This window comes from Miniopterus schreibersii (assembly GCF_964146895.1).
Source record: "Miniopterus schreibersii genome assembly, chromosome: 13".
In the NCBI taxonomy this organism is placed as follows: domain Eukaryota; kingdom Metazoa; phylum Chordata; class Mammalia; order Chiroptera; family Miniopteridae; genus Miniopterus; species Miniopterus schreibersii.
In genome coordinates this window covers 23,452,076-23,471,687 of record NC_138113.1, presented here as the reverse complement: position 1 = coordinate 23,471,687, position 19,612 = coordinate 23,452,076, and the positions used below count along the sequence as shown (strand labels likewise).

Here is a 19,612-nt window from a genome sequence, read left to right as displayed (position 1 = left end):
CCCAGTCCATGGGGATGAAGCCCTGGCTCAGCCATGGCAGCAGGAGGAGGTGGCCCTTGCACAAGGTCTTACCTCGGGAGCGATGTAGTCAGGAGTCCCACAGAATGTGGTGGTCGTCACACCGTTCAGAATCCCTTCCTTGCACATCCCAAAGTCGGCCAGCTTGCAGTGACCTTCTGCATCCAGAAGGATGTTATCCAGTTTCAAATCCCTGTAGGACAGGCCAGAAGCACACGATTAATGCCACACTCACCCCAATAGGGTCTTCTTGAGTTGGAGAGAGGTGTGCATCTCAGGGAAATCTGCTCCAGGAAAGTCCTGAGGAGGCTTGACCTGCCAGCAGCCAACTTGCCCACGATGACCAAGCCCTAAAGGTGTCTCCATTCTCCCCAACACGAGGGAGGAGCTTCTGCAACCCAAGGACTGCTGTGGTGTAACAAAGTTAGTAGCTATTAATTGAAGCTACAGTATGTGCTGAGATTCACATTATGGAGGCCGTGATATAAGAGAAAGAAGCAACTTATGCCCCTGCCTTCCTGAGTTAACCATGTGGATCACCTGGAGGAATGAGACTGACACATGTTAACATCAGTGAGTCAGATAAAACCACATAAGAGTCAGATGCTACTTTATAGAGCACTAACTATATGAGCTGTTGCATTTCAGGGGAGGGGTCAGTGACGGCTGGTGCAGGCAGGAGGGCTTCCAGGAAACAGTGACTCTCAAGAGGAGCTTGGATAGACGGGAAGGTCTGGAAAGAGAAAAGGTGGGAGGAAGGAGAAGACCAACACAGTAGATGCAAAAAGTAGTGAAGAGATCAGAGAATTGGGTCCCAGTGAATGGTGAGGCAAGACAGGCATGTTGAAACCACCCACAACGAGCCTCGATGCCGGGAAGAGGGGTTTGACGCTTATGCTGAGGGCACTGGGAGCCCTGCCTGCATGTGCACCATCTATTTGCAAGACCAGTCTTTCAGGAGCAAGCAGGCTGAGTAGGGGTGGGTCTGGGCAGGAAGGAACACTCTAGAGCCCGGGTGGTTCTGTGCAGAGTGAGGACTGTGGTGGCAGCTGGATCAACTGGTTCAGCTCCCTCGTGGCCCGTGTTAGTTTGGGGCTCTGTGTAAAATCTTGTATAAAATACGGGGTTCTGGCTAAGAATTCCCTACCAAGCAAGTCTGCAAACCCCAGACCTGTACCATAGAACCTAGACTCTTGAATGGAGGTGCCCCCCCCCCCGGGACTTCCTCAGGAGCCACTCTGGGGTGGGAGGGTTCTCGAAAAGAAGGCCCACTCTCCTGCACAGGGAGCAAGAGCGGCCTTTTTCCCAAGCCTGCTGGCGCCTGGCCTTCAGCTCCTCCCCCATCAGGAATCCAGGCCTGAGTGCAAAGGTGGGGCAGGAAGCGTTTGGGGACTGCCTGTCTTGCACCCATGGCCCCATTTCCACTTACAGCTGGGACTTCTTGAGAGAAGAGCACGAAAATGTGCTGCTCTAAGCAAAGGCTCATGCACTACAGAGAGAACAGGGAGCCCGACAGCCCAGTCCCTGCAACGGAGGTCCCTGACCCCCCACTGGCCACTGTGTGTGGTCAAGGCTGGGAGTGGGGAGCAGTGACATGAATACCAGCTTGGCTCCGGCACAGGCGGCCTGGGTTTTAATCAATGTTGTGGCCTGGTCCTGGCAAAGTCACCTTGTTGCTCTGTCACCTTATCTGTCAGGTCGGACCAGATACAGTCTTGCTCCCAGGCTTGCTCCAGCGTGAAAAGCAGCAGGTCTCAAATCCTGTTATGCCCATTTCCTTCATGAAGAAGCTGAGCTAGAGGAACCAGGTGCCCTGTCTGCCCACCGGCAAATGCTGGAGTCCTTGAGAGGCGGACACAGGCCCAGCGAGCTATGGCCCCTTCACGCTCTCGAATCTAGAGTTGCCTTTCCAAGACCCACGTGTAGGCTTAAGGATCACCATGGCAACGCTCATCGTAATAGTAACAACAACAACAACATGTGGAAGGCACCCGTCTACAAGCCACATTCCTTCTGAACAATGCTGAGAGTTAGAAGAGCACACTTGGCTATTACTGGGGCGGAAACAAGTAAATAGAAGCTGGAAGAAAGTAAGCGACTTCTGTAAAGTGACAGGGTGTTGGAGGAACTAGGACTGAACGCAGGTCCCCAGCTCCGGAAGCGGGCGTTCTTGCCCGTGTGCTACACGTCTTCCGACGCCAGCCGTCAGCCCCAGCTTTTTAAGGCCCCACGCCACTGCTCAGAGTGCTCTTGTAAAGCCTCTGTTATGTCCTAGAAAGGGCTGTTCTAATTCGTAGGAATGGAACAGACTCCGAAGAGTCCGCACCAGCCTGAATCTTGCCCTTGTTCTGAAAACTGAGACTCAGCCTTTCCTTCAGCTCAGGGCAGCAGAAGGGGGGCCGTCTTCTTTCTCCCCACCTCCCGCTCTTCTTTCCCTGCCCTGGGCCCCTGCACACCATCCCTTTGCTTCCTGCCCCCTCTCCCTGGGGGAAGCGCTGCTCTTGCTGAAGGCACAGGGTGGCCACCGTAGAGGACAGTGCTCGGCAGGCCGTTGCCCCTCTGCTGTGGTGAAGGGAGGCCGGAGGCCAGAAGGTTCCTTCCCACCATCCTGCCACTGAGGCTTGACGTCCCACCACGAGTCACTCCCCGAAGTCCCCCTCCACTGTCTGTATTTCTCAAACACTAACTCCCAACACAAAACCAAGCCCCATGGAAGAGACAGTGGCTCGTGTTCCTTTCCTTTGTGACAGGAAGATTAGTGAAGCTGGAAAGACCTCTGGGGGCCAGAAGGGCCTTTCCTAGAACTTTGGTCCTTTGGGGGTGTTCAGTCTCATTAAAAAGAAATAGTGACACTGCTGGGACCAGATTTGTCTGGTCCTAGGCTCTCAGTAAGCTCCTGCACGATGCCAGGGAAGCCCAGGCCATGCTTGCTCAGAGAAAACAGGAGGAAAAAATGCCCTTCCCTTCAAGGGGTGGGGGATGAGGGCTGCTGAGAGAAGGTGGCATCCTCAGGTCTGCTTGCTGCACAGCTGGCTGAAGGTGTCCCCTCCTGGTTCCCCCCTTTTCCTTCCCGGCACAGCTGCCCAGGACCCCAGACTTTCTTCCTATTCCTGGGCCACGCTTCTCCCACTTGTTGGCTTTCAGTGCTGCCTCCTCACTGGGGGTCCAAGTCTCCCTGGGAAGGGGGTCAGGAACAGATGTCTCCCAGCTGGGCCTGCTCTGAGGCCAGCCTGCAGGGCAGGGAGAGTGGGCTTGTCTCCTTCGTGAGTTCCACGCTGCTGGGTCATGGGCATGGACACGGTAGGTCCTTGCCAAACCTGCTCACTGACAGCTTCGCAAATGCTATTGGAAAAATGGTGCTAACAGACTTGCTCAACTCAGGGTTGCCACAAACCTTCAATTTGTGAAAAATACAATTATCTGAGATGTGCAATAAATGAGGTACGTCAGTATTCATTTATCCCCTTACCTTACCTTTCCCACTTAATATACAGTCGAGATCTTTCTGTCTTGGCACATAAAGAGACTCCTAATTCTTTTTTATGGCTGCATAATATTCTACCATATTTACTGGAGGACATTTAGGATGCTTCCAATACTGTGTTATTACAAACAGGGCTGCAGTGAATAAGCTTGTACTGGCTGGGCAAAGTAGGTTTATAGTTGTTCGTATGGAAAATAATATAATAATTAATGAATACTAATACAAAAATAAAATTCTGTGTTTCATGTCCTCACACTGCAAACCTACTTTTGCCCCTGCTTGTGTAGACATCTTGCATATATATGGAGGTAACTGTACACATCTCTTACAAAAGAAATTTCTGAATCTGAGAGTAGAGTGTAGATTTCAGTGGATGTTGCCAAACTACCTGCCTCAGAGTGAACAACTGACACTCCCATCAGCAGCACATGACAGTGCCTGCTTGCCAACGTGGGATGTTGTAAAGTTCCTGGTAGTCGATTAGTATCTCAGTATATGCTTAAGTTTTCTATAAGTTTGAGTATTTTTCATATATTTTAAAGTGATCTGTATCTTTTTCCCTGTGAACTGTCTGTGTCCATTTTCCTTTTGTGGTGTCTGTTTTTATTGATTTTGGGGTGCTCTTTCTATATTAGGGCCAAACTTGGTGTGGGCTAAAAATTATATTTGTCCTAGTTACTGTTTTTGACACTTCCTTTTAAAAATTGATTTTAGAGAGGGAGGGGAAGGAAGAGAGGGAAGGAGGGAGCGGGAGAGAGGAGAAACATCAATTTGTTGTTCCTTTATTTTTGCATTCATTGGTTGATTCTTGTGTGTGCCCTGACTGGGGATTGAACCTGCAACCTTGGTGTATCGGGATGACGCTCTAACCAACTGAGCTACTGGGCCAGGGCAAGAGTTACTTTTGACACTGCTTGCAGTGGTTTTGCCATGCTGATATTACTTATTTTTATGTAACTGAGTTGACATTTTATTTTTGTGGTCTTTGGATTTTATGTCTTAATTTGAAAGGGTTACCCATTTCAAAGTTACAAAAGCATCCTCCCAAGGTTCCTCCTAGTACTTTGACGCTTTCATTTAATCAACTTGTCTTTGATATATCTGGAATTTGTCCTGATAAAAGGTGTGAAGTATAGATCCAACTTTGCTTCCAGACACTTGATGAGTTGTCCCAATCCATATGTTGAATAGTTCAGATCTTTTCCTCACTGACTGTCAAATACTGGTGCTAGATGTCCCACATGATTGGATCTCTTTCTGTAATCTTCACTCTATCATATTGCTGTATACCACACTTTTTAACTTATTATAGGTTTGAAATACGTTTTAATATCCAGTAGGGCCGGTCACCTTCTTTTTTTTCAAAATGACTGGCTACTCTTCCTTATTTTTCCAAATGAACTTCAGAATCATGTGTCTAGTTTTTTTAAAAAACATCCTGGTGCTGATTTTATTGGGAACATGTTTAAAGCTGTAAATGAACTCAGGGAGAATTGATATTTTTATGCTGTTGAGTCTTCCTATCCAGTAACGCTGTTTGTCTATTTGTCCAGGCCTGTCCGTGCCCTTTAGGAGGATTTTAAAGTTCTCTCGTGTGGATCTTGTACGTATCTGGTTACATCTTACGGCAGCCTGCCGGCCGTGCCAGTGTCCACGCTCACTTTCCTCCTTAGTGAGAGAAGTTTTTTAAAGCCGTGCACGCAGCTATAAACTGGAATCCAAAGCCTTCCTCAGCGCTGGCTGTGGTTGTGTGACTACGTTCTGGCCAATCGGATGTATGGAAGGAAGGGCCTTCGAAGGACGAGCCTTCCTCTGCCTTTTCTTTCCTCCCTCTGTCCTGTTGCCTGAGTGAGACTATAATGCCTGGAGTCCTGGCATATGCTCCTTTGGCCAACCAGATAAGGACCAGCCCCAGGAACGTCATGGGAATGCCACCTCCAGACAATGCTCACGTGAAAAACACACACACTCATATCTCATTTATGGCACTGCTGTCTGGGTTTATATGTTAATTGCAACTGAACCCACTTTAAATAATCCAAGTTATTATTTTATATGTTAAATTCTTATTGTAAATGGAGTCTTCCATGATATCCTCAATTTGTTGCCGATGGACATACAATCTGTTGATTTCTGCCACGATGCTGAACATTATAGAGGAGCTTTCCGGTTGATTCTCCTGGATTGTCCAAATCACCTGTAATTAGTGATCATTTTACCTCCTCCTTTGAGGTGTTTATATTTCTTGTTTCTTTTGTCTGATTGTGTAGACTAGAATTTTAAGACCAATGCTAAATAATAATGGTGATAGCAAACATCTTTGGTAGCCCCTGATTTTTTGGGGGGAGAGGAGGCTCCCAGCATTTCTTCCTCAGGCGGGATGCCTTTATCCTTGCCTTTGCCACTGGGCACCCAGGTTCACGGCTACCTTACTGTATTCTCCTCCGGAACGAGGACTTGTGAGGACTTCCAAGGAACCTCCCTTCCACCCCAGCTGCCAGAGGGCCAAGTGGGCTGTGGGGAAGAGGGGATGGAGCAGGCCATGCAGAGTCCCTCGAACCCAGGGTTTCTTACCCTTGGCACATTGGAGCTGGATTGACATTTGGGGCTGGGGAATTCTTTGTTGTGGGGGCTGTTCTGTGCACTGTAGGATGTTAAGTAGTAACCCTGACCTCTCTGCATCAGATGCTATTGGCAACCCTCCCCACCTCCAGTTGTGAGAGCCCAAAATCTCTCTAGACATTGCCAGTTGTGCCCTGCAGGGCCTCTGGTGGACAACTACTACCCTAACCTAAGTCTAAAGCCATGATCAAGGCTCCAAGATGGTCTGGTCCAGGTCGTGAAGCAAAGGGGGATTTGGGAGCAATGCTCTAGCTATCAGGAAAGAATGGATTTGCCTGGAGTGTCCCCTGCTGTTTTATCCCTGGGAGACAGCAATCCAGACCGTCCCATCCCTGCTAACATTTGAAATGTATGAGGAAACTGAGGCTCAGGAAAGGGAAGTCCCAGGGTTGCCTGGCTGGTAAGAGACAGTCGGGCTGACTCCATATGAATGTCCGTGACCACCTTTCAGATCAAATGTAAACTCCACGAGTTGGAAATCGCTATCTGCTGATTGGACCCAAATTCTGTTGGGCTGGGAAAGGAAGGCTCTGCGGTGAGAAGGGGAACACAGAGACCGAGAGGTCACAGCCGCTGACGGGAGGGTTGATTTAGAGGCCGCATGGTATAACCAAGGCTCCCTTGGGGTAGGAGCACCGATCTCTTCCAGAAACTCAGAAGACAGTAAGAGAGGAAATTCCCAAAATAATGTACCTTTAAAAAAAAAAAAAGATTCTATAAAACCTGAAGGGGAACAAAAAGACCTAGCAGTTAGTTTTATGAAGGAAAAAGAAACTTATCTTCTAAGACCAACTGTGCTCCTTTACTAGGGTGGGAAAGGGAAAGAGATCTGTGAGTAAAAGCAAAGATCCCGAAAATGAGTTTCTGTGAGGTGGAGGCAAAAATGGTCACATGCTGAGGGAGCAGTGTTAGGTCAAATTATCCTTTTACTTTTAACAAAAGTGTACTTTCAATGTGGTAAGAAATCAACTGTTGATAGCTCTAGAAATGTGGATAATTTTGGCTTCTAAGAATTGCCCCTCTCCTAGCTCTCTATGCACTGAATTTGGTGTCTGGCTTATGCAGAAGCAGTTGTTGGTGCCTATATGTTACCATCTGAAATGCTGCGCAGCTCCCACAACTTCTCTCTTCCGATGTTCAGATAGGAAGCGAGGGAGTTCTGATGCCAAATCAGAACTCTACTTATTAGCTGGATGTTGGGATGGTCCAAGCTATCTTTGGGACTCAGTTTCCTTATCTATGAAATGGGAATAATCTTGCCATCACTGAGTGATATAACAGAGGTGAAAGCCCTAGCACAGTGTCTGCCACATGGTAGTTAGCTCAGAAATTCTGCCCTCTCCAGCAATCTTCAACAGGCATTTTTTCAAGCACACATCCCTAGATAGATCTCTATCAACTTTTTCATGTTTGAAAACTACTTTTTAACTTCTATTGTGTATAAGCCACTGAGATGGACACTTTGGGATGAATAACAGGAAGCGTAAACTGTAACATATGGGAGAAAGTCATGAATGACACTTAAATGACAGAGAGAGAGAGAGACTTTCAGTCCAGCCCAGTGAGAACATCAGGGACTCCTGTCCCTGGGCCTAGTGAATGACACTGCACGGGAGCACCAAGTGCCCAGGAGGGAAAGCGAAGCAGGGAGGTAGGGGGCAGGGGCAGGCTGCACAGGTGTTATCAGTCAGGACCGATGTGACAGCTTCCAGGTCCAGCACACTTCCAGGACCTGGGGTGGCCACACTGTGAGTGGGGCCTTTTTGCAGAGCGGTGGGAGCTGCTGTGGCTCACAGCTTTACTCTGTCCCTATGCTCTGTGGTCACCAAGTGCTACCACTCACTTTATCTCCTTCGCTGCCCACAACAATCCTGGGCAGGGGTATCATCACCCACACTTTATAGGTAAATAATGCTGGGGGGGGGGCACACGGCTCACAAGGGTGACAGGGACCTGAACGTCACAAGTTAGGTGGAGTCCTGCTTTCCTAACACGGTCCCTCAGTGGTCTTATCTGAAAACTCATCCTTTCCCATTTATAAAATTTTCTTTTCCCAATTTGATGGCAGATCCCCCAAGAACAAGGGCCAGAAAATGCTTCTCTATAAACCACACAGCATCTGGCAAAGGGTTGGAACACATGGCAGCCTTCACAAAAGAAAAAATTGAAAACATTTTTTGCTTGACTTGAAAACTCGCGCTAAAGAAAGAGGCCCACAAGCCCCGTTTTTGACGCCCTTGCTCCCTCGAACGCTCAGCTTCCCTGGCATGCTCACGCCACAGCACTCAGGCCCGAATGCCACATTAATGACAGCAAATTCTTCCATTTACTTAAAGATGAAAGATTAGAAATGTTACTTTGCAGATGCCAAATATTTGGATCACCAGAGAACAGGCCCTCGGGGAGGTTATGAAGAAACTCTGCTTGTGTTTGGACAAATAGTGGAGACTTGTGAATGATTGTGGTTAATCAGATGGGAATACAGGCCCTTCTGGTAGGTGTTGCCAAGGACCTTCACAAATTTAACCACATATTCAAGAGGGAGACCATTTCCCCCTTCAATATAGTCAGATTCCCCTCAACCTTGTGGCCGAGGTTGGTGACCGGCTGGCATCCTCCGCTCGGCTTTCTCGGCACAGTCCCCTCCCGCCTCTGCCAGGAATGCCAGATCACTCGACTCCCGCCCAGGCCAGAAGGCTGGCAGCTGAGCAGCCTAGGAACATGCACCTGATGCCTCTCCACCAAACAGAAAAGCATAATTTCCTTCAGAGCCAAGGTAACCGAAATCAAAATTCTCCATTGCAGTGCTGACACCTGAGAGTCAACAGTCATATTTCATTCTGGGCCAATCTGCAGGGAATTCCTTCTCCAAGCCTTTCAATTGTAATAGCTCAAACATTTAGGAACAAAATAACAATTGCTTTTTTTTTTTTTCAAATGCTTCTATATGTCAGAGTCAGTGTTAAGTCTCTTATATGATTTATCTCATTTTATCTCACAAATAGTCTGAGTCTGGTAGGACTATTACTATCCCCATTAAAGATCTGTGGGGTTATCTACCTGGCGCAGGACACGCAGGTGGCGAGTGACAGACTCGGCTCTGCCCGACATGCACTCTCATGCTCTTACCACTTTGCTCTGTTGCTGGAGGAGAGGAAAAAGTTCTGTATCTATACTCCTGCCCTTTTTGGGATTTAGAACATAGTTGATGCTGATCGAGTGATGACTGTTTTTGACTCACAGTGACATGGTTATAGATGTAACTGATAGCTCTGGCGGGTACAGCTCAGTTGCTTGAGAGTTGTTCAATGCACTGAAATGTCGCTGGTTCGATTCCCAGTCAGGGCATATGCCTAGGTTGTGGGTTCGACCCCCCCCCCCATTGTGGTGTGTCTGGGAGGCAACTGATCGATGTTTCTCTCTCACATTGATGTTTCTCTCTCTTTCTCTCCCTCTCCCTTCCTGTCTCTCTAAAAATTAATAAAAAAAGTTTAAAAAAAGACGGAACTGATAAGCTGGATAATGCTGTTTTGACCAAACCGATGACCCCTTTGTCTGAAGGGAGCAGACTTTCAGCTACTACAGTGACAGCTGGAAACCTGAGGTGTGAAATACGTCTCCATCCACAGCCAAAACAAATAGCCTAGGATTGTACCTGGGCATTAAGACTTGGAATCATGGCAGAATAACTTATCTGATTGCATGGTTGTCCAATTACTTATTTTATCCACAGCAATGAAAGTCAATTCTTATCCTTAATACACATGGATTAATATCCTGACCTCACTGGTGGGAAATAGGCCTTGACTTGTGTCCCCAGCTAGTGGTGTGGGCTGCCCTGCCTGTTGTGACACTACACCTAGTGTACCCATTCCTCTACAGGCTATCAATCAACTTGCACCTCCAAATGGCTATTTGGGGTTCAGTGTTCAGACTGGGGCCAAGGACAGTGGTGACCTCAAGCAGGCTGCTTCTCTGAGTTTTACGGTCCTCAAATATGAGATAAGACGGCTGGATGAGTTAATCCCCAAGGACCCTTCTCGTCTAAGATCCTGGGAAGTGAAGGCAACTGGAGTCCATGAAACTTGAACTTGGAATCCTGGCTGCTGTACACCAAATGTTTCCCTTTCCACTTGGAGCAAACCTTTGCCCAGCGGGAGTTCTACACAAAATGTAAGTCAGATGAAGCTCTCCTCCTGCTTGCATTCTTCAATGACGCCCCATGGACACGCTTCCATGAATGGTATGAGCAGTGTTTGTGGTCTCCACTGGCCTGGCCTTTTAGTTTCAGACTTCACCACACCCCCTCATAATCCAAACCTGGGGCCTGTGAGACTTGGGGGTGGGGGGATTCCTAGATGTGTGAGGCTGTCCCCTGTCTTGATGTCCCAGCACAGACCCCACTATGAGTATCTATCTTCTACAACAGAGTCATGAGGGCAGAGCCTGGAACCCCCCAGTGCCTGATGCATCCTAGTTCTCATTACCTATTGGTCAAATGGATGAAGATATAATGAATGAGTAGAGAGGTGACTTATGGATCATGGCCCCAGGCAGCCAGGTGACCTGAACAACCATTTTCAGATAACATATGGAACTACTGAAACATCTAATGCCCAAACCATGAGAGGCAGCTGAATCTGATGTTCTCTCAAAACTTCCAATCCCTTCTCCCATTACACTCAGGAAGAAACCCCTTTGCTAAATTCTAGCAGCTTCCATGGCAGTCAAAGTGGAACTCAAGGGCCTCACTCTGGCTCCAGGGCTGTCCTTCCTCTCCCCATCATTTGGTGCCACCTTCCTACTCCATCCAGCCACAGGGTCTCCAACAGTTCAAGCTCACCAAGCATTTTTCTGTCCTGAGACCTTTGCCACATCCCTGTTCCCTCTCCCTGGAGAACAGAATCTTTGGCAGTTAGGTCTCTGTCTCCATCCCCTTTCCTGAAAGGAGCCTCTCTTGTCCACCAACTGCCTGCTCCAGCCCCTTACTTTAATCTCAGTCGCCTTGGTCATTTCCTTTGTAGCAGTGATCATAGTTTGCAATTACTTTATTTCCTTGAGTTTTCCTCAGTGAGCTCCATGAGAACTGGGACTGCGACTTCAAGTTCACAGCTTGGTCCCCAGAGCCCTGCAAAGTGCCTGACACTCAATGCTCACTGACTATCTGGATAAGATAATAGGCAGGATCTGTATTAAGTCCATTTTAATGACCATCTAGTTAATGGCATGATTACAACTACTGATACACTGCCTAGTTGGCCCTACTATGTAATGTTCCATAACTTTTACTGAGTCTGTTTTTGTGCTAGGCCCTGATGATACTGAGAGAGAAGACACAGTCCCTGTCCTCAAGGAGGAGCCTGGAGGGAGCGGTAGACATAAGGCAAGAATACTTGCGATGGTAAGTTCTATACCAGAGGGAAGAACAGGACACCACCATTGCCCTTAGAAGGCAAGGGCTGCTGGTCTCGCCTTTTTTGGGCCCAGTGATTTGTAGCTGGAAATCCAGCCAGCATCCTGTCATCACAGAAAGGGTTCCTCCAGCTAAAGGACCAAGAGTAACCTTTCTGAGGGCGTGCCTGGAGCCTGGCGGGAGGAGGTTGTAGAACCCTACACAGGGCCCAGAATTCCCGAACCCAAAGGCCAGAAAGCGACCTTCAAGCTCCTCTGTCAGGACGAGAAGCTGCCAAAACTAGTAAGCCTAGGTCTTCCATATGCAGTCCCACAAGGAGCCACGTGCTAGGAGAGTGGTCACCCAGCCCAGATAAAGGGCTGACGCAACAGAAATGCAGCTCCACACAAGCTGAGGGGGATGTAGGGAAAGCACGTCTTCCTATAAAGTGGGGGTCACCCAAGTTACGCAGGACATCAGAGGCCTCGTGCAAGGCCAGGAAGCTGAAATGGACTGACCTTTAAGGGAACAGAGAACAGATTTTATTATTCTTAAAAAAAGAAGTCTTACATTTGTGCTTGTTTAATTTGGCCACTGAAGGTATTTGCTTTAAGACCGTGTGGTGCTTTTCAGCTAATCAGAAATGTGAACGCGCGCACTTGTGTGTGCGCCTGCATACGTGCCGCTAAGGGCCTAGGGTTGTGTTCATGCCCACACGTGTGTCTGTGGGTTTAGGCCCACGGCTAATCAATGGGGAGGTTACACAGGTCCACGAGCACCAGGCCGGTCAACAAGATCCCTGTTTTTCTTCAGAGCGGACACATTCTGGTAGAGTTTACAAAACAGAGACAATTAGAGCTAAAGACAGTCTCCATTGTTCCACTTGATGGCTATTTACTGGGCACTTCCTATGTACCAGGAGGTCCAGGTTTGGGCAGGGGTCTACCAGAAGTTCAACTCGTTCTGAGTCTGAGGTGCCCTGGAGGCATCTAGCTGGGCATGCCGAGCAGGTGGTGATACGTGAAGGTGTGGACTGGAGAACTAATGAGCATGGGTGAGATTTCCTGACAAGAGGATCTAGCGTGAGGAGAGGGCTAGAGCTGGTCTGTGAGCAAGTCCAACGATTAATGGGCAGGACTTGGAATGGAACCACCAGGGAGGAAACTCAGAAGACGGAGGTGACTAGAAAGCCCAAGGAGGGGGAGGACCTCAGCCACAGGGCATCATCAGTCGCTGGCATGCTGTCTAAAGTTTGGTGACTCAGCAGCTCACAGATCTTTTTATCCAGGGGAAACAGAGTTATTTGTCCTTATTTATATTTACTGATATTTTCTCTTTATGCTTTGAGATTCCAATTTAGAAATAATAATAACAACGGCAACAACAATAATAATAAATGGCATTTTTCAAGAAAAGACTTTCCGGATCAAAGCAGGTATCATGTACCAGGGTCTCCCCAGCGAGCAGTGTTAGTAAAGAAAAGAACTGTAGGCTCCCAACCCCCCAATGGGAAAGAGGAAAGGGGTTTCCAGAATTCCACTCAGAGAAAAACAAAAGAAAGTAACAATCCTGTGACATTGGGAGACGTGCCTTTCTACGAGACAGTAGCTATCGCCTTGTAAGAAGAACCTCCATTCAGAGAAAACCTAATGGAGCTCCACGTTCAGTTAGCGGGTGCACTCGCACCCCAGCTCAACAGCAGTGCAGTTTCTCAGGTCCTTCTCTCTCCACTCCGCCAGGCCCACTGCCTTCCCGCTGCCCTCCCTGGCACTCCCTCCCTACTGCTCCATCTGAGGGGGGACCGTACTCTGGATAGTTCTTTACTTCCTTCCCATAAAAATCACCTTCCCCCAAACTACGAACCCTTCTGAATAACTTGTCAATCTGTTCCATGTCATTGAGCTAAGGTGGACACCATGGCTTGATATCAACTCCCCCCAAGGAGCCCCCATATAGTGATCAGATGCACAGATTGATCAGAAGACTCTGGAGAGTTACTGGAGGAGATGGGGTGTGGGCACAGCTTCAACAGCACTTCTCCAATCCTGGCTGGAGGGGGCCCTCCTAGCGACCACTGTCTCATCCCCGCCTCTGAGTTAACGTGATTCAGCCACTCCCCTTTTTCCCCTTAACCATAGGACCATTCTTGAAGCAGAATTTGGATTTTTTTCTTTTATGTCATTCAGCTCAAATTCAGAGCGCCGTTCATTGCCTGACTTAGCGGGAAGTCACTGGCTGCATTTTATCCTAGCACTAGAGCGGGTGGCTGGGACACAGGTGGGATGAAAGAGCAGTCAGTTACGCTCAACGGAGAGAGGAGCCTAAGGTTGACCCATCCCTGCTACGGGGAAAAGTGATCATCAGCTTCTAAACCAAGTCTCTTTCAATTGCAGTCAAGGAACTGGAAGTGCACTGAGGGCAGGGGGTGTACACACAGCCCAACGGACCTGAGATTTAGCATTTACAGCTCTCCTGCTCTTGAACAACCCTGAGGGCCCATGACAAGCAGCAATTGCTACCTGTATCAAGTACATATTTTAATTTGGATTTTAAGGAAGCCAGTGTGTGGTGTAAGCCAGCTGGCCAAGTGAATGAGCCTGACCAAGTGGAGACAGTGACAAGGTCTGTGAGAGAAATAGTTCTCAGCCAGAAAGTGAGTGGTTTGACCCAATTAAACACAGGAATGTGCATTTGGTTGGTGGTTCAGATCTGTGACAAGTCCTCCAAACAGTCTCTTCTGAAATAAAGAAATCACGATTTGTGAATTTATTTTAGCAAGTGCTGTGGTACAAACTGAAACTTTAGTGAAAACTAAAAGGGTGGTTAACCTGTGCTGGGAGGAAGTGCCCAGGCCACACATAACTCTCAACACCTCTCTGTACACACATCTTTATAGTATATCAGTCACATTATATAATTCATTATGTTCATACTTCATTACATATTACTTATGTACTTTATTATATATATAATTATGTAATTAATATATAGAGCTATATAGCTTTATAGAGAAATGTTGGAAGTTATGTGTTGCCTACATATGTACAAGGATGTATAAATGCAATAAAGTAACTAACATGGAATGTAAGAATGAGCCCAGGCAACATGTAACTCTCAATCTCTCTTTCTCTCATATATTAATCATACAGCTTTATTGTGTGTATATATAATAAGGCATATATAATAAAGTACATATACGTAATAAATATACAGTATGATTAATATATGCACTATAGAGAGAGGTTTACAGTTATGCATTGCTTATATATACACAATAACATGTGTGATAAAGAATTTAGTATCATTAATATTTTAATAAATATTTAGTATAAGTATCTATATATGTGCACTTACATTTAATATATGTATGTATAGTATATAATACATGTATGTATAGTGTATGTTTTACATAAAATCAATAGAAGTTTAAGTGACTTCCTAGATTATATTTGGTGTTGGTCTCTTCCTAAATTTGCAATATATTTTTACCTACTGCTTTATGCTAACAGAATAAAAACAACAACAAGCCTTGGAGTATACAAATGTAAAATTAGCTATCTTTTCAGGCTAAAAAAAAAAATCACTATTTTCATGTGCTAACAGCCCCAAATGGAGGTTAATTAAACAAATGTCAATTTCCTAATCTGTTGATGACTGTCAAGCAGTTTTTATTGCCAGAGATTAGCTGTTAAGATATACATACCCACAACCATGCCTGCTCTTTTCTGAAACATAAATGTTCTGATTTAATGGAAAATCACTGCGGGGCATAAGTACAAACTGTAAAACAATTAAAATCATAAATCCAAATGGCAGCAATTCCCAGTGAGTCTTACAACATCAAACTAAGCAGCTGCCAATCTGAAAAGCTCTGCCCTGGGCCCTGCAGGTGAGCTGGCTGGAGCTGAGGCTAGAGACAGGCACAGGCGGCTTCCTGTGGGTGGCCTCCAACAAGGACCCAGGCTGACTGCTGGTGTCCCATGGGACAGTGGGTTGGGCAGCCCCAGGGCTCAGGAGGTCCCAGGGCAGAGGCTGCCCACAGGTTTCTAGCCAGCTTGTTTCCCTTTCATAGGAAATGCCATTCATTCATGCATTCAAATATTTGCTGAGCAACTACTGTGTGGCATGTACTGTTCTTGGCATGGAGGAAACAAATCCCCTGCCCTCGTGGAGCTCCCATTCTAGTGCGGGAAGAGACAGGCCATTAACAGAACAATAAATAACATGTTAAGGAAGGAGAGCGCTGTGAGCATTTAGGCCGGATTAACTCTGGCCCACGTCTGTGTTTCTCTTCCATTAAGTGACAAGGATTTATTGAGCACCTCTGAGTGCCCTGGCCTTTGTGGGATGACTTAGACAGAATTCTAAGACTCAGCTTCTGCCACCCACGGGGGAAGCAAGGAGAAAACCATTAAGCCGTGACGCTCGGTGATAGCACTTGGTGAGTCTTTACTAGCGCACCTTACATGGATGATCTCACTTAATTCTCTCAAAAACTCTCTGAAATGGGCACGAAAGAAAGGTGGATTAAATAATTTTCTTCTGGAAGCAGCATTGCCTGTGCCACAGCTTGATGCCAATCTGATAAAACTACACCGCCTGCACCCACTCTACAAGAACCAGCCTGCTGGGTTATTAGTGCCCTAGCTTGGCAGCCCCGATCCTGTTGCTTACATCTGCTGGACTGTTTGCACAGATTAACTTGCCTTAAATATTTTTTAATCATTTTAAACAGGTACTTCGTTTGGACACAATGAAGACACGTACAGTCCGATTTTGGTTCTTCCCTCCTTTTTGTTATGGCCGCGATCATGTAAGGAATGAACCTGGATTTTCACGCTTATTGAAGCCTTATGTGAATTAGGATGACTCACTGTCATAGGCTGAGCATCTGTTTTTCTCAGAAGGCCCTTGCTTATGTACCTACTAAGTGTCTCTGTATTTTAATGCATTTTAATGTCTGTATTTATTGGCATGTGTGAACTTAGGAGAAGGGAATTATTCAAAGACACTGAAAAGTGGAAAAGCTCCATCAGTGAGCTGCCTTGGCTAGACGAAGTCAGGGACTAATTCGTTTCCCTCCTGATGATACACAGTTAACTGTATCTAGGAAATTGACTCTCCCTCCCCTCTTCCCCCCTTACGCCCTGCATGGTGTATGCCAACCTCTAGTCCAATACCCTGGCTTCAGAAAAGATTCCTCCTTTCCAGATAAATTGATTCCCATAAACTCAAACCTTTATTTAAAACCCAGTTATTGTTACCTAAAATGTCCCCCGTAAGTCACTGTTACTTTCACTCATCAGCTGGTTCCAAAAATTTTCTAGAGGAGCATGGTATAGAGGCATCGCATCCCTGCTTTTCAGAAGTCACTTTATGCCTCTTGGCCTTTATGAAAGACCTGCACTAGTACCTGTTTCTGATAACTGAAAGAAAATCCAAAGAGAATTTTTGCTTTTACAAAAAAAGGCAAAAAGCGAAGACAGAGTCGAGCATTAGCTTGGCAGTGAGCCGTTGCGGATGCCGCGTGCACCCTGGGCAGTGGGACGGGGCCTGCAGCCGGCTCCTTCCCGGGGCCACTCCCAGCGTCTCAGCAGCAAGCTGCCAGCGCTCGGAACTGTGTCTGTGGCACATGGACTTTATTTTTATTTGTTTTGTGTGCCATCAGCTAGATGTGTCCCAAGGTAACCGCTTTTTTGCTTTAAACCATGCCAGCTTACAAAAGGTTTCACAGAAAGGCTCTGTAAAACCTGAATCAGACACCAAACAATCCTCTCTGTCAGCCTCATAATGGGGACCACATCGACTTTCCTTTCTGTCCGAATCTGGCTTACTGGGTTCTGCAGAATGGATGAAGCATTGTAACGGTCATCAATTCATCTTCCCAAATACGCTTTCCAAAGACATTTCTACTAATATTTAAATAACTTAATGATAAATCAATTAAATTCCAATTCTCTAAAGTTTATATACATATATGTGACTGAGCATGGCAATGACGAACTTGAGAAATCGCCACAGAGAGAAAGTATTGGGCAATTGGTGGCTAAAGTAGGCATGACACCACTGCAAATAATTACCAGAGTGTCTTATTTGTGCCTCAATGAGATAGTCCCAGTCAGACATCCCTTTTTCCAGAAAAGATTTAACGGGGTGTAAAAAATTCTTTTCAAGGCTCAACACATTTCCCAATTAAGTAGAGGGTGCTAGTGCGGAACTATTTTTAATTGTTCAGGGCCACCTGACAGTACAAACACATGCAGCACAGCCATTCCTGTCACTCCCCACACCGGCCAGGTAAAGATCTTCGCTAGCTGTGGGGAAGACCAGAGAGATGTAAGACTTGTTCCCAGTCCTTAAGGAGTGTGCAGTCTGTCAAAGGGAGATCAGTGAAGAAAGTGTTCAAAGGGTACAAAGAATATGCTCTTTCCTCTACCCAGAAGCCCTAACATAAGTGCAGGGCTGTGGATGGACATGGCCGCTTTTTAACTGAAGTCGGGATCCGCAACTCAGGAATGACCACAACGTTTATATGGCAGCGTCCAGGGTATTGCTCAAATGAGTATTCATAGAGGAGAATAGGCTTCATTACATTAATATCAATTGACTAGAAGAAACTATTATTTAAAGAGAACTTCTAAGATGGTTGTCTACTCATTTTCCTTATGAATCTCAGGAGGCAGCAACACCATTATGATTAGGAACGTAAACCACTTGGCACTGGCATCTCTTCACTAACAAGCAGACATTTCAGAGCCACTTTTCAAACTCGGACGGGGGTGAAGTCCCTTGACGACTGTCTTGAATCTGCAGTGCCCTGGGCTTGCTTCCCCTCTGATCAGTATACTTCATAGAACATGTGTTTCTTCATTTATTATGGTAAGTTAATTTCTTTGTGCTTGGAAAGGCAACAGGCCTTACCATCAAACACTGTAAGAGGGCCGAGGAAGGAAAAGATACAACGTAACAAAAATCGCTACATTTGCTTTTGATCTCGGTGGCACAGGACAGAATTCTTAAGGATTCCGAGAGCAAGCAGGTGAAGTCATTCGCCCCCAGTCAGAGTAATTCCTTGGGTTTGGGTCATACTTTTGGCTTCCCCCCAATTCTTTTATCATCAGTATCTCATTGCACCTTATTTCAGTCTCGCTTCTTCCCAGTAAATGTCCCACAATTGGAGGTAACGGTTTAAGACATTAAAGTGTGTTGACCTGCTTATCTTTTTGCTCTGAGTTTCCTTTCAACAGTGTGTAGACAAAAAAGGTGGGGGGAGGGAGCTCAAGCGTTTTCCTTTGTAAGGCTTTTCCTTTCCTTGTATTTGCCTGTTTTTTGTTAGCGAACTTGGGTAAACTTTCTTCTGAAAGTTTAAACATACATTCCAGAGAGAGGTTTTGGGATCCATGACCATCGGGGCAGTAAATGTTGCCACGATGACCAATGGCAAGGTGGTCTTGTAAAGTTTTCTAGAATCTCTTCTCAAGCTTTACTAGGGAGGACTGAACTCAATTTTATGGAAAACAATCTGGCTTTACCAGCTCTTCTAAGTACAAAGAAGGCAAACACTTGCTGGCGCAGAGCTAAAGAAAACAGGCTCTAGTGACAGGGCCGGTTCCAGGGCTGCTCCCCTGCGTCCGGGCCATGTGACCTTCGTGCCTCATATCACAACCTGAGGTCTCAGTTTCTTCATCTTTAAAATGGGGACAGTACTACCTACCTCACAGGCTGTGTTCCTGAGAGTTAAATGACAGAATATAGGAAAAACATGTATTACCAGGCATAATTCAACTCCTCAATCACTATTATTAATAATTTTCAAAGTGGGGAGCTTCACATATCAACCCAGACTTGGGTAAAGTCCGAGGGCTACAATAAGGGCTAGTGAGGGACTTCACAGTAAGGTCATTTAAAGAGACCTACATGTAAAGCTTATGTAGGTGTCAGAGTGGTGGTTACCTCTGAGGGTGGGGTGGTGCAGATGAAAGGGCACGGGAGAGTCTGCTGGGTGCTAGAAACAGTCTGTATCTTGATCTGGATTACAGAGTGTATATGCATATAAAACTGTGTTGACATCTAAGCATTGTGGACTTTACTTTTAT

At 46.4% G+C, this 19,612-nt stretch overlaps 1 protein-coding gene across 2 annotated transcripts in view; it reads right to left on the bottom strand.

Annotated features, from left to right (window-relative positions):
- Positions 1 to 19,612, bottom strand: part of PRKCE (protein kinase C epsilon) — a 416,865-nt gene that overhangs the window by 29,275 nt on the left and 367,978 nt on the right. For both annotated transcript variants that reach the window (XM_081156232.1, XM_081156233.1), the window contains one exon: positions 73 to 211. In XM_081156232.1, the coding sequence (XP_081012358.1) occupies positions 73 to 211 (139 nt within the window). The remainder of the gene's footprint in view (positions 1 to 72; positions 212 to 19,612) is intronic.